We start from the raw sequence: 15,837 nt of genomic DNA, 5'->3' as shown, positions 1-15,837 counted from the left end.
ATACTTGTATTGGGGCAGTGCATGCAGCCTCGGTGCTGCCTGTCCCCCTCTCCGCCCTGCCCACACAGGGCCTTCTTTACCTGGCTGAGGTTGAGTGGCTGCTGCTGGAAGGGGTGTCCGGCCGCCCGCTGCTGCCGATACGCGGCTGTCCCTACTGAGCTGCCGGAGGTGTGAGCGGCAGAAGCTGCGGCAGAGGAGGACGACTTGGGCTTATACGTGTGGTGGCTGGCGGTGTCTGTAAGAAGTCAGGGATACACCTTAGCATTTACCGATCTCAGCATCACCCGACACCTCGAATGTCAACCTCAACAAAACCTTGGCACATTTTACTGTTCAAGGCCCCCTGCATTAGGTGAAAGGATTAACCACAGCTCCCCGGGCCCCGGGATACCAAGATGGTTATATTTAGCATTTCTTCAAAGACTGCGACCTTCATTCCTTCCCTGCCAGGGGATGTGCCGAGTCCTGTATCTACAAGGCGGTGTTATTCCGTAAGACACGTATAACCCATTCAACTTAATAGACCAACATTTATTTGAGCTCAGCAAGCCATCTTGGGTCATAGCACTACTTAGTAAACATGGCCTACAATGTTCACAATTTTTTTTTGAAATCCCCTTTTTTATAATGTTGGCTTTTTGGCAAATTTATATGCGTTATATACACAGGTCTTCATTTGTAGGCTTTCGCCTGTTAAAATGTCCCCCCCCCCCCCCTGATGGAAGTAATAGAATTAATGTAATCAGATTAATGTATGATTTATAATGAAAATTAGGGGGGAGGAGATTATTGGCTCCGATTTGCAATTACCCCAAACCATTAGATTTGAATGCAGTGTACCGGAAACGCTGCAAATTAACTCGTCTCATAATAACAATGGTAATTATAGGGCCTGGACGGGGCCCTTCTTGTTACCACACTACGGGTCGCTTCTCGGTACCTGGCTGTCGCCGTTCACACTCGCGGATTCCCTCGCTGGGCTGGCTCTTCAGAGGCGGCACAATGATGGTGCGGGGGTTGGCAGGGCAGGCGTTCTCCGGCTGGCACTTGCTCTCGTAGGCTGCAGCGTTGGTCCCGCGGCGCTGCCCGTTGGCAGCGTAGGGGCTGGTGTTGCTGGAGGAGTTGGAGATGGGCGAGTCATGAACCGTGACGCAGCTGATGACGTTCCTTCGCTGTTTGGGCAGGCTGAGGAGAGCGGGCAGCATGTGAGCAGAGAAACACAAGCAGCAATGCACATCCTAACTCACAGTGCAGCAATTACAGGTGTGACCCCACACAGCCAATCTAAACACGCTACAGTGTAACACTACAGTGTAACAGTGTCTGAAAAGGGTGAGACCTGTCCCTCACTGCAGGGTGACAATAACGCGAGACCTGTCCCTCTCACTGTAGGGTGACCATGTCACACATAGGGTGAGACCTGTCCCTGTCACTGCATTGTAACCCTGTCACACATACTGAAGGGTGACACCTGTCCCTGTCACTGCAGGGTGACAGACAGGCCTGTGTATGAAAGAGCCTTAGCAGGGAATACAAGGTTTGTTTTTACAGACTGACATAATATTGAGTGTTAAATAAAAGATTATCAGCTGACGGATGTTCAGCTCTCAGACAGATATTATTATTCCGTAACACACACACACACACACACACACACACACACACACACACACACACACACACACACACACACACACACACACACACACACACACACACACACACACACAATCCCCCCCCTATTGCAATAACTCTCCCTGGCAGGAACTTTTAGATGTAGCCAGTATATCCCTAAGTATATCACTAAAAGGGTCATTCCAGGGGCAGCCGTGTCCCGCTGTCACCACCATGTTTAATGGTTAAAATGCATCATTGGTGCCTTTAAAAAAAAAAAAAAAAATTCTTCCTAGAATTTTTATAAAATGCTTCTAATCTTTCCTGCGATCAGACTGTTCGAGTCCGCAGGTAAATTACACATGGACACTTCTTTCTTTGTATTGGAGAATATAGAAATTCTGGTCACTGATCAAACAGATAAAAGGGCTGCACGAACACAAAGAAATCTACCGTCCCAAAGAAAAAATGGAACACATTCCTTTTGTCAGGGGAAATAAAATGAGAGTCCCACTGCGGATCGCTTCTTCCCAGGGGGTCTGATAAGAGAGATAAGAGGTTTCCTTTCTTCGGCTTGGTACATTACTACTTCCCCAGTACAGAAAACATCTGGACCATGTCACAGCGGATCACGTGACCCGGACAGAACTGCACTCTTAACCCATTCCCCGCCAAAAGGGAATCAATTTAATGCAGGGGTGGGCAACGCCAGCCCTCAAGGGCCTCCAACAGGTCAAGTTCAGGCTATCCCTGCTTCAGCACAGGTGGCTCAATAAGTGGTTCAGTCGAAGAGCCAGCTTCAGCACAGGTGGCTCAATCAGTGGCTCAGTCTTTGACTGAGCCACCTGTGCTGATGCAGGGATATCCTGAAAACCTGACCTATTGGTGGCCCTTAAGGACTGGCGTTGGCCATCCCCGGTCTAATGCAATATCACATCTAGGAGAAAGTGATCTCAGGTTAGCCACGTATTTATTACGCGATGCTCTGCCACGAGCCGGGAAAGTGCCTTATGGAATAGCGCTGCGTAGTATCTCTGCCCCTAGTTACATTAACCCTCCATGATGTAGCCAGCACATCAGGGGTCTGGCACTCCAGGGTCCCCATGACACAGTGGTCATGATCGTGGTTGTGATGTGCCGGACGTGCAGTGGCACATCACGTGGCTGTGATGTGCCCGAGGAAAGGTGGCATGTCACGTGATCATGCTGTGCCAGAGGAGCGGTGGCATGCCACAGGGTTGTGATGTGCCAGGGGAGCCGTGGCACATGGGATGTCGGGATGTGCCAGAGGAGCGGCAGCATGTCACGTGGTTGCGATGTGCCGGCGGAGTGGCAGCATGTCACATGGCCACAATGCACCAGAGGAGCAGCAGCAGCACGTCACGTGATGCTGTGCCGGATGAGTGGTGGTATACCACGTGGTTGCAATGTGCTAGAGCAGTGGCACATCATGTGGCCACATCAGTGGCACAGCATGTAACCATCACGTGGAACCGTATCATCGTCCTTCACTGCATTTTGTTTTATTGGCTGCCGGGGTAACGCGGACTCCGGTGGCCATATTGGTTCCACCCGACAAATATTCTTGTCCAGTGTACACACCGGAGAGTATCTTAGGACCAAGGGGCGCCCCTGGAGGTCAGAAGGACTCGGATAGGCTTTGGGGGACCCCTGAATAAGGCATCATTAAAAAAATTACATGTAAAGGAATTGGGGACTGCTGCTTGAAGAAAGCCAAATTATTGGCGAGTTGTTTATTTTGCTGCCACGTGCCACGGATCCTTCTCGGGGTGCCGGACTCAGGACACGGGGGAAGTTGGGGGGAGGGGCAGTTCCCTGCAGTAGATGCGGATTTCCATGAGAGCAGAAGGCAGAGCGCAGCACAAAGAAAAGCGCTGCCATTTCTCAATGATTGCATTATGTTGTCATGGCAACGGAAGTTTTAAGAGTGATGGAAAGAAATGGATATCGCATAAAGGAGCAGGATAATCAGACGGCAGCCAGGAGAAACAAACACAGCTATATATCAGGGGAGGGGGAGTGAGGGGGGGGAGAGACATTGCCAGTGAGAGAGTGAGGATGTGGAGATGGGGGGTGGGGGGATGAAGAGATAGGGGGGGAGGATGGAGTGAAAGGGGGAGGGAGGATGGAGGGGGAGGATGGAGGGGGAGGATGGGGAGATTAGGGGGGGGAGGAAGATGGGGAGATGGGGAGGGAGAAGGATGGGGAGATGGGGGGGGAGGATGGGGAGATGGGGATGGGGAGATGGGGGGGAAGGATGGAGAGAAAGGGGGAGAGAGGAGGATGGGAAGATGGGGGGGAGAAGGATGGGGAGATGGGGGGGAGATGGAGGGGGAGATGGGGGGGGGGGAAGGATGGGGAGATGGGGGGGAGAAGGATGGGAAGGATGGGAGAGGAAAGAGAAATGAAAAAGACAAGAGGGGATCCGATTTAATGTATTAATGGGTCGGTCCTCCGTTTTTACATACAGCTACGGAACAATGCTTTGCTGGCCTCTCCTCGGGATGGTAGAGAGAGTGTATGAGGGTATCTGATCCTTCTATTTCAGTTTCCTCTAACCATCGTTATTAACCTCTTCCCTGCCAGAGAGGCCAGCAATGCCAGAAAAGGGCGATATTCTTAAAATAGCAATCCCCCCCCCCCAAAATGAACCGGGGAGAATCCCATGCATCTGATCTATGGCCCGCTGACCGCCCAGGACACCCCCGGATTACCAGTAAAATACTTATTATTTCGTAGTTTCTTTGTAGGAACACCAAATACGGCCAGAGGGTCACCAAACGAAAGCCCACTGGAGCAAGCGTGACCCCGTGACGAATTTTAGGTCCAATATATATATATATATATATATATATACAGGCACACCCCGCATTAACGTATGCAATGGGACCGGAGCATGTATGTAAAGCGAAAATGTACTTAAAGTGAAGCACTACCTTTTCCCCCACTTATCGATGCATGTACTGTACTGCAATCGTCATATACGTGCAGAACTGATGTAAATAACGCATTTGTAACAGGCTCTATAGTCTCCCCGCTTGCGCACAGCTTCGGTACAGGTAGGGAGCCGGTATTGCTGTTCAGGACGTGCTGACAGGCGCATGCGTGAGCTGCCGTGTGCCTATTGGGCGATATGTCCTTACTCGCGAGTGTACTTAAAGTGAGTGTCCTTAAACCGGGGTATGTATATATATATATATATATATATATATATATATATATATATATATATATATATATTTTTTTTAATAAATAAAATAAGTAAATAAATAGTGGTGATAAGGGCAGCAGCGGGCTCAAACATGGATGCCTACTATTGTGATCATTACAATTACAGGCGGTCTCCCACATAGGACAAAAGTAACATGTCCAGTGGGTTTCATCTAGGAAATTGATGCTACTAAAACACATACATAGAGAGATGTCTTTAATACAGTGTTTAAACACTGAATGTTTCTCGTGTACATAAGGTCTGATTCTGTACACAGCGAAACGCACGGGATTGGCCATTCCAGTCTATGGCAGTTTTCAGCCAAGTAAATAGCCAGCCCCCCAAGTGTCGCCCTCTTTCTTCCCTTTGGAAAGTAATTGTGATGACATTCTTAACTGAACCGCTGAAACCAGAGGACCGGGTGTATCTGACAAGAGTGACTTTCAGAGGTTCTCCAAAATGACACGACAACGCCGCGTTTCAAGGGCCATGTGACCATGCAGGACGCACAATTCAAACGAGATTAAAGAGCGCAGCGATTTTCCTGGGCGAATATCTAATGCATAGGGAGACAATGCTGGGCCCGGGTATATTCACAATGGGCTCAAGGCCTGAATACGCCAAACTGGTGCAAACGTCTCTCGGCCTCTATGAAACTGCCCTCTATACCTAGCATCAATTACCCCCATCCACAGCCACGGCCCCTCCGGCACAGACGGGTGACGTGATCGTTTCCGGGTTCCTACTGCCACACCGGAAGTGAAGGGGACCCCAGCTCCCCCTCTTCATGCAATAAACGCAAATGGGCCCAACGCACAAGCATGGATTATAAGGGCCTCTGGGTTGGCACGGAAGTGGTTAATAATATTATAATCCTATTTGTTCTTATGCGGCGCTGACCCTGTGCTCAGTGCTGTACATAGAATTTTGCAGACCAAGTTAGTCTCTGCTCCCTAGAGCTTACAATCTAATTGTGATCTCAGAGGCACAGTGACTTGACCAAGGTCACAAGGAGAGCCGACACTGGGGGGTCAAACTGGCTTCACCCACTTCAAAGGCAGTGACGTTACCACTAATGCACTCACCTAGGCGCCACGTGTTTCGGCTCCTCCTCCTCATCTGTGTCGCTGCTGATGGTGATGACGCTCACAACTGGGCTTGGCGTGTCAGGGATGACGATTGTTTGCCGCTGCCGGTCACGGGATCCTCCCATTTGGGTCTCCCCCCAACCGTAGGTAATGGAAGGGCCACAGGGGGCCGCATGCTGGGGTACGGAGCAGCGAGGGGGGGTGTTCTCCTTCACGCGCTTGGAGCGTTGGGGGGAGCTGAGAGACTGAGAGGAGGAAACCTCGTAGGCAGAGACATTCCTGGGGGATAGAAAAAAAAAGAGAGAGAGAGAGAGAGAGAGCGAGAGAGAGAGAGCGAGAGAGCGAGAGAGCGAGAGAGAGAGAGAGAGAGAGAGAGAGAGAGAGAGAGAGAGAGAGAGAGAGAGAGAGAGAGCAAAGAAAGGAGAGGAGACAAGGTGAGGGAAAGAGATAGAAAGAGAGAAAAGGAAGAGAGTACAGAGAGGGGTATAAAGGGAAAGAGAAAAGAAAGAGGGGCAGGGGAAGAGAAGGTAGGGAGAAGAAAGGAGGGAGGAAGAAGGGAGGGAGGAAGAAGGGAGGGAGGGAGGAGGGAAGGGGAAGGGAGGGAGGAGGGAGAAGGGAGGTAGGGAGGGAGAAGGGAGGTAGGGAGGGAGAAGGGAGGGAGAAGGGAGGGAGGAGGGAGAAGGGAGGGAGGAGGGAGAAGGGAGGGAGAAGGGAGAAGGGAGAAGGGAGAAGGGAGGGAGATAGAGATATATTAAGAGGAAAAAGGGAGCAGAGGACAGACGTGGAGGAAGACAGGAAACAGGGAGAATGAAAGGAGAAAGGGATGAAATAATGGAAAAACATAGATGGGGAACAAAAAGATAGAAGTATAGAAAAATGCAAAAAAAGGCAGAGGTGAAGAGAGAGAGAAAGGAAGATGGAAAGAGATTGGGGGGTGGGGGGGACAGAGAGAAAAATGAAAAAAAGAAGAGGGAAAAAGAGAATGCAGAAATATATAAATATACACATATATCATCTATACAAATACTGTATATTGTTGAAACATGCAGAGTTCTGTGTTGCTGCCAGGTAACACAAATGGGTTTTCACAAGTAAATCACACACAGCCCTGAGCACCTGACAAGCTTTGCTGAAATGCCACGTCAGTGATTTGTGTTCCGTGGAATCGAAAATCAGTTATACTATAAAATGCCGTAAACGTGAAATATGTACTATTAAGATATGTCTTTATTTAGAAAAATACAATTTAAAAAAATATATATATTAAAAAAAAATTACACATACATCGCCTACGTACCATTGCAATAATATTTTTGGTACATGCGATAATTATGTACATGTATACACATACTATTGTCCTGGCTTAAAGCTGCAGACGAAGCAATATCCATATGTGTGTTTTTATTAAATAATTCAGTTCTATACTATGAGAAAATACTTGTAGCATTTTTTTTAAACACTTCTTAATAACATTTTGAATGTATTATAATGTAACAAACATTTTTTGTTCCTATAGCAACCATTTATAAAGTCCCATCCCCTTCCTCTTCTGAAACAGGCTCTGGCACACCCCTTTTTGAGCCCTGCCCTCTCTCTAGCAGTGCACCTAGTGACTGCCTGGTCACATGATCTTCTTCACAGAACTTTGCATCTTTGGTCCTCTTCTGCTGCACAGACAGCCATTTAGTGAACCCCCGAGCCGAATCTTCCCCGATCGATCACAGGAGAACTGATCGATCGGCAACTTAGCTAATTACTTATCATTGTGTGAAGTGTATTGATGCACATATTAAAGGGGGGAAAAAACAGCTGCTTTGACTGCTTCTTTAAGCCATAGGCAAAATATATCATCATTTCCATGGTCCACTATGTAGCATGTGCAATAACAGCATATAAATCCCGCCCCTTCTGTTAGGCTCCTCCCACCACGCTGGGTACCTCACCTCATGGAGGAGTGATGCTGTTTCTTGCGTGAGGAGGAGCTGGTTGGCTGCTGCCTCATGATGTGAGCCACGCCCACATTCAGAGGCTGAGCGGAGGGCAGGGTCACGTGACCAGCGAGGAGCGCAGGCTGCTGCATGATGGGATTGTAATGGCCACCGTGAGCGTGCGTGTTCCTGGAACAGGAGAGGGGAAGGAGTCACCAAGATGTGAAAAACACGCCCGCAAAAATGAGCAAATTTGCCCCCCAAAAAACTTTCAAGGGTTACGGAAAATGATGAAAGACGATATAAACTTTTACATTTCCGAAACGTTGGCAAAAGCGTTAGGACATTTCGAAAAATCTGCGCTAATGGCAAAAGTTGCCGATGTTCTGCATTTCAGCGACTATGATAAAAAAATAACACACACGTATTTTCATCCCAGCAAATGTCCTGCACAAACATGTGACAATTAAAGTGAAAGAGTCACAGTAAAGCGGTTAAATAAACAGATGCATTGTAATCCGCTCAATGCCAGAAGGGATGCAAGGCTTTCCCTCTGCAATAACCAACAGATATCCCGCGCTCTGCAATGTGCTCCGGGCCCTCTACTGCAGGAGTGGCCAACTCCCAGTCCTCAAGGGCCACCAACAGGTCAGGTTTTCAGGATATCCCTGCTTCAGCACAGGTGGCTCCATCAGACTGCACCACACGTGCTGAAGCAGGGACATCCTGACAACCTGACCTGTCGGTGGCCCTTGAGGACTGAAGGTGGCCACCCGTGCCTTCTCAGAAATGCAGGATAACGCCTTGAAATGATGCACAGGGAGCTTCAGTTTAAGTACCAGTCTCACTGAGATATATATATATATATATATATATATATATATATATATATATATATATATATAAAAAACCATAATACTGAGTTAAGTTATGGTGAGTAAAAAAAGTGACAAAAACCCTCCACAGGAAAGCAAATATGCAAATATAGCTGTGTGCTCATCTGCATGTCGTCTCATCTGCATGTCGTTGCAGACCTGCCTAAGACATGCAGATGAGCACACAGAATATATATATATATATATATATATATATATATATATATATATATTCCCCACTCTCCAAACCCCGGCCTGTGTTTATTCCATCACCTCCCTGCGGAAGAAGTCTTAGAAGTGGCGACAAAGTTGTACAGGTTCTTAGCCACTATTAAATATGCAGCTCGTTCGACCGACATCCGTATCACTTGCGGTTAAATCCGTGGTACATGCGTGTGCTGTGCTAGTAATAACTCGGCATCTCTACGGTTCCTGCGCTGCACGCAGAGTTACAAAGCATTTCAACATCAATGCCCATTTCTTAGATGCCCAGCGATAATTATTTCCCCCCCCCCCCCCCCCCCGATACTTCTCTGAATCAGAGACCACCTGGAGGATTAGCAGCTGAAATATGTGATGAAAAGCTCATTTCTAATTTCTAAATAAAGAATATTTGTAAGACATCTGTGCGTGGATTTAACACAGGGGTGGGCAACTCCAATCCTCAAGGGCCAACAACAGGTCAGGTTTTCAGGATATCCCTGCTTCAGCACAGGTGGCGCAGTCTTTGACGGAGCTACTGATTGAGCCACCTCTGCTGAAGCATTGATATCCTGAGAACCTGATGTGTTGGTGGCTCTTGAGGACTGGAGCTGGCTGCTCCTTCCTTAGACCTATGGGGACAGGCGTGACTTGTAGCTTGGTGACACCAGTAGGGGGCTTGGAGTACCAGTATTTACTAAAGTACAGCTCCCCTTTAGTTAAGAAAGATTAGCAGCGTTGCCCAATGATGATGGCTGATCCAGTCTTGCAAACAGATGCAGTACCACCACTGGTTGGCTCCAGTTCCTTCTCACACACTAGTAGTATGTCACCAGTAGCTCATGCAAGGAGCAAGTGCATACCCACCTCCAGTCTGCCAGCTGCTGAGTGCCCGCCATGCTCTCTGGAATAACCGTGGCATGCTGGACTGAGGTATGAGCAGCCACGCCAGCCAGCTGCTGCCAAGCCGGTGGAAGCAGGATCTGCTGAGTGCCAGTGGGCCAGGCCTGCTGTGGAAGTGAAACAGAAACTGCAGTAACAGGTTCCCCAAAAACAATGGGTTATATCAGGGGTGCTCAACTACAGTCCACAAGCCCCCCTTCCCCCCCAACAGGTAAGGTTTTCAGGATATCCCAGCTGCAGCACAGGTGGTTCAAGCAGTCCCTGCTTCAACGCAGGTGAGCCACCTGTGCTGAAGCTGGGATATCCTAAAAACCTGACCTGTTGGTGGGGCTTGAGGACTGGAGTTGAGCCCCCCTGGGTTGCATTCGCAAAGCTCTTACAGCATATGGACTTGAAGGTGTTTTATCGCAGAAGGTTGCTTAGTAAATATGTCCCTATATGTGCCACACCTGTGTCCCTGCACTGGCAGCAATGTTTTGTATGAATGTATACTTGTGTCTATGTAGTCAACCAACCATGTACACAGCACTGGGAAAGGTGCATCTAATATTCAGTGAACACTGGTAGAAGGGAGTCTCTGGCCTGAAGAGCTTGCAATCTATGTGGTGTATGTGTACGCCTGGGGGATCATTTCTGTGCCCCACGGAGACAGATCCGTCATTCATCAGTCTGCTCTTCGAGATCGAGCCCCACAATGCACCGAGCAGCGCTACGCATGGCATTGTGGGTCGTGACAAAGGACAGCAGAACAGTGACTGACGGCTCTGTCTCCGTGGGTGTGCAAGCACGAGATCTGTCTCTCCTGTGTGTGTGTGTGTGTGTGTGTGTGTGTGTGCGCTACAATGCACAGCACGCACCCCTCTGCTGTATAGGGATCGCTAAACCCTACATTCATGATGGAGGGTGGACAGCCCCAGAGCCGGCCCTGCGGAGTGCGTGGCGAGACCGGCCTGAAGAAGGGACTATAGCGGGAAGGCAAGCTGGCTCTCCTCCTGCTATTTCACATAGCCACAGTCAACGTGCGATGTTAACGGGGGGTGCCGAGTATCACCGCTTTTTTATTCACAAACTTACATTCAAGTTTATTTCTTAATTAAATTCTTTTTTTTTATATATATATATATATATATATATATATATATATATATATATATATATATATCTACAACATTAATATTGCTTAAATCTTTTGAAAATACAAATCTAAAGAGCTTTGCAACCCTGTTCAATGAATGCATACTTCAAAGTTTGGTGCACTTATCCTAGTATTGTATTATACGTCCCTGTATACGAATGAATGTCTGCAATAAAGCGCTGTGTACACGCATACCTACTATAAACATGCAACAAGGTCTTTCTTTAAAATCTTCTACTTAGAAGAGGAACCCCGCACGACCCCCGCTGTCATTATGTAATGCTCTGCAATACTGCCCATCAGTGTCCCTGACTCCCCACCCTCCCGCCTGTACCTGTGCGAGCAGCCCCGTTTGGATCTGCAGGGCCTGGGCAGTGGCTGCTTGTGTGACGAGAGGTACCGCGTTCTCCATGCGTACCGAGTACCCGCCGTGTTTGGAAGGAGAGGTTTGCAGCCCTGGGGGGGGGGGGAAGAGACAGAAATCAAATATGGTTCTGCTATCCGGCGTGAAACCTCAGACCCCCGTTAGATCCTTTGGGGGTTTCTCACATTTAGGATACCTCCTGTATTTCTTTGCTGTATTGTCCTGTAGGACCTCTGCTGGAAAGCCATGTCCTGGATCCACCACCCCTTCTGTGAAGAAGCACCGACTCGCATTCCCCCCCCCCCCCGTGTGTCGGTAACACCGGGCAGCAGGTGCTAGACATATGCGGTCGGTAGGGAGCACACACACACACTCACTCACACTCTCTCTCTTTAATAACCCGCAGCTCCTTCCCTGCTCCCCGCCCAAGGCGCCTCCCACCTAGCTCCTTCCCTCCCCTCCTCCCCATTGGCTGACTCGCGTACCACGTGACGCGTCAACGCCGAAATTCACAAGATTCTTGCAGCATCGGCTGGCTGACGCGTCACAGTACGTAGTCAGCCCTGTCGGAAGGAGGCAGCGGGGGCAGGGACCACTCGGACAAGGGTCTGGTGGTTCGCGGCCGCCCGCAGCGGGTTCGCAGCCTTAGGCCTCGTTCAGGGTGCCAGAGGCAGGAGTTGGAGGGCGGGCGTTCGCGAGGGCGGGCGGCAGTCTGCTGGGCGATGTGTGTTCATCCTCCCAGCAGACTTTTTCAGGTGTTGAGGAGGCGGGGAGGGGGCGGGGCTACAGACCTGAGGTTAGGGATCCAAGTTTGCAGTCATGAAATCATTCTCAAGAATGATTTCATTGGCTGCCGAGGTCCCAGTGACGCTGCTGCAGCTTCAAAAAACAAATTTTTTGTTTATTGAAACTGTAGCCAGCTTCAACTCCGGGCATCGGAGACAGGGCAGCTGCTACCCTGACAACCAGTATTCCATTTGAATACATTGTGTCCCACGGCCGCACGCACGTCAGCACGCCCTCCCTCCGAAGCCTGCACCCTGAACGAGGCCTTAGAAAAAAATGGCAGCTGCAGTACTTCCTTTTTTTACCATTGCCAAGACATGACATGAGTTGGTCATTGTTGTATTGGGTTTTTTTTTTTTACCAGGATTGTGAAGTATCAAATCAAGCTCAAAAAGGGCATTTTTACGAAGAAGTTGACGCCAAGAAAAAGCATCTTAAAATCGCGTCAGTTTATCAAGTTGCAATGTATTAACTCTGAGCTCTGTCAGCGTGCGTCCTGGGGATTTACACGACACTTATTACCTGGCGATCACATTGTAAATCACTGTCCGTTGTTTGGCCCCGTTACCTCTGCCTAGTGATATGTAAAATGTGCCACGCGATTGAACACGTTTAACACAGCTGATGCGGGCGCAAGAAAAACACGTTTGCTTTGCGTGTAAACGCACTTTTAGGGGGTTTCATTCCCATCGCCCTAATAATACCTTGTCCAGATCATGTATCATCCCAGTAAATAACAAGCGTACCTGGTAAAGCTGGCCATGCGAGCGGAATAAATTCAACTTTTTTCTGAGTTACCAGTGCTTGAGCTTCAGTTTTTGTGCTGCATTAGCTGTGCTTCATTCTACACACATTCTACTTGGATGTCATTCTTCAAGGAATGGCACACTCTACGGGCTTACCAACAACTGGAGCGGGTTCCAAAATAAGGTAACAGTCAGGAGCCTTAATATATATTAATATATATATATATATATATATATATATATATAGGCTATACGATACCGTGTAAGCAGATATCAGAGGCAGCACTCCAGTAGATAGTCAAAAAAAAGGTATTTAATGTGACATATAAACCGCTTTATATGTCACATTAAATACCTTTTTTTTGACTATCTACTGGAGTGCTGCCTCTGATATCTGCTTACACGGTATCGTATAGCCTATTTGATTTATATAGGATTAGCACCCACCTAAATCTACCTGACGGAGTGCCTTGTTCTCATTTATTCAATATATATATATATATATATATATATATATATATATATATATATATATATATATATATATATATATATATAATGAGAAAAAGAGAAGGAAGCCCCAAATAATAGCACTCTAGTATACCAGTTGAATATACAAATACAATTTTTATTGAATTATATATATAATATATATTAATATATAATATATATATATGACTCCCTTGGATTGAGCATTGGATGTTATGATTTGTTTACCTGGTTATCGCTATTTACTCCTTATCTTAGCCCTTTTCTGCAGCACTTAGCTTCCCCTTGTTTGATACTATCAAGGGTACACACCTCTTCATTTGGAGACGTCTTGCCCATTTTGATGTGATCGTTAGAGGATGATTGCTATGTTTTACGTACAGGGGATCTATGCCTGATTTTAATTATTCTATGCTTTCTTTAAGATTCTTTGTTCTGTGACAGTTAATTCAATAAAAATTGTATTTGTATATTCAACTGGTATACTAGAGTGCTATTATTTGGGGCTTCCTTCTCTTTTTCTCATATTATATAATTTGGCCCTTGTAGCACCACAGACTTACTATTAAGTATCTATTGAAGTCTGTATTTAGTCACCTAAACTTGTCTTGTGGATGCGGGGTCCGCTCTTTCTCTTAGCATATATATATATATCTATCTCATCATACGTTGTGGTGGGTAACACTAGATGCTAAATCCTCCCGGGCATATCATTTATATTATTATTGAACTGGAGTTATGGTTTATTGAAGGAATTCCGGACATTATGTGTTCTTAAGATTTGGAAGGACTTTCCTATAGTTCATATTGTGACTGAGCCCCATAGTACCTTGGATTGAAGTACCCTGGCACATGGCTGATCACCTGCATGGTGTACCATTTAATCTATGTTGGCAGCACACACACACACATCCTTATTGACATGAATAACGGGTAGTGCCAGCTCCTACCTTGGAAAGTCGGCGGGCACACAATGAGAGCCTGCTGGAAGGGGTCAGGACGGGCACAGATCTGCGCTGCTCCATTTGGCAGGGGCAAGCTCCTCTGGGCCACGGCTGCCATGGACGCAGCGGAGGGCTGAAGAGGAGAGAGAGAGAGGTTAGTCAGGTCTAGAAGCATCGCAATAGGTTAGGGAGAGGGGAGGCAGACGATAATATCCAGAGGGATGATGGGAAATCTGAAGTAAAAAAAAAATAGGGATCCAAAACAAAATGAAACATATAGAATAAAATGGGGGCATAAAATGGCCCAACATTGCAAATGGGAGAAATAGGTCAGTGGTTACCAGAGAGCTGTTAAATGGGGACTACCACGGTATACGGTATACTATATATTATACTATTTAATTAAATAGTGTCACTTTGGTGATAGAAACATAACCTTTGCAGGCAGATCAGAACCACTTAGCCCACCTTTGCGCCCATTTCCCTACCTGCTGTAAAACCTCACGTTTGCATTCTCTGACTCTATTACCACCTCTGCTGGGAGGCAATTCTACAAATCCACTACCCTTTCTGTGAAGAAGTTCCGCAAATTTCCACGTAGGCCACGGGCCCAAAGTAAGACCTACGACGCGAGCGACGTCGCTCACGCCCAAAACAAGAGGCAGGATGCAGCGCGCATGGCCATATGCCGCGCGTGCATGAGAGCGCCGAGGCGGCCGATGCGCGGCGAGACAAAATGTTTTGATTTTGCAGCGCGACGGCCGGGTCACGTGCGCAGTTCAGCCAATGAGGGCGAACCGCTCACGTGATGTCACGGGCACGCCTTCAACACGCCCTTGCCACGCCCCCCCATCGCGCAGCCCGGCAGGCCACGGATTGCTCCTATTACAGGCGCGTGACCTCTTGTTCTAGCGCTTCTGTTCATCACGACCCCTCTCTACTGCCAACACCTCTCCCTACACAACCCAACACCCGTCTGGCTCTGCCTATTGCTTTGTTACATTGCTTGATGTCATTAAAGGTTCAGGAAGTTCCAAGCAACATAGAAACCAATGTGATTTCATAGATTTCAACTCCCTTTAAACTACAGGAACAGAGTGTAGCCTGCCTTTCATTTGTGTGTCTGAGACACTGGGATCCAAACCACGTTCGATGGCTTTACCAGTAGACTCTTACCGACTCCCGAGCGTGCTCCCCCATCGCCTCCTACTCACTGCAAAGTCTCATACGCTCACCTGGCTGTGCACAGTGTTGAGCTGGTTGCTGAAGGTCATGGTGAGGTTGGTGGAGGTGTTGGGGGCGACGTGTGTGATGAAGGGGGTCTTGCTGTGGTTCACCGTGTCATACATATTCACCCGACGCTTACAGATCTCCATGTTCTGAAAGCAGGACTTCACACTGGGGGAAGAGAGCAGAAGCGAGAGCGGGGAAAGAAAAAAGCGAGAGAGAGAGGCGAGAGAGAGAGAGAGGGGAGAGAGAGAGAGAGGGGGGAGAGATAAGGGAGGGTAGAAATATAAAGGTGGAACCAAATG

General features: G+C 47.8%; 1 protein-coding gene across 3 annotated transcripts in view; it reads right to left on the bottom strand.

The window, feature by feature from the left end:
- LOC142496093 (homeodomain-interacting protein kinase 2-like) overlaps nucleotides 1–15,837 on the bottom strand; it is a 57,326-nt gene that overhangs the window by 11,999 nt on the left and 29,490 nt on the right. For 2 of the 3 annotated variants that reach the window (XM_075602487.1, XM_075602489.1), the window contains exons 7-14: nucleotides 15,541–15,703; nucleotides 14,312–14,438; nucleotides 11,311–11,432; nucleotides 9,806–9,948; nucleotides 7,878–8,051; nucleotides 5,932–6,213; nucleotides 941–1,185; nucleotides 81–235 (exon numbers count right to left, since the gene is read on the bottom strand). In XM_075602487.1, the coding sequence (XP_075458602.1) occupies nucleotides 81–235; nucleotides 941–1,185; nucleotides 5,932–6,213; nucleotides 7,878–8,051; nucleotides 9,806–9,948; nucleotides 11,311–11,432; nucleotides 14,312–14,438; nucleotides 15,541–15,703 (1,411 nt within the window). The remainder of the gene's footprint in view (nucleotides 1–80; nucleotides 236–940; nucleotides 1,186–5,931; nucleotides 6,214–7,877; nucleotides 8,052–9,805; nucleotides 9,949–11,310; nucleotides 11,433–14,311; nucleotides 14,439–15,540; nucleotides 15,704–15,837) is intronic. The other variant, XM_075602488.1, reaches the window with a different exon arrangement.

Source organism: Ascaphus truei, chromosome 5 (assembly GCF_040206685.1).
Source record: "Ascaphus truei isolate aAscTru1 chromosome 5, aAscTru1.hap1, whole genome shotgun sequence".
Classification (NCBI taxonomy): domain Eukaryota; kingdom Metazoa; phylum Chordata; class Amphibia; order Anura; family Ascaphidae; genus Ascaphus; species Ascaphus truei.
This window is presented reverse-complemented; position numbering and strand designations above follow the sequence as displayed.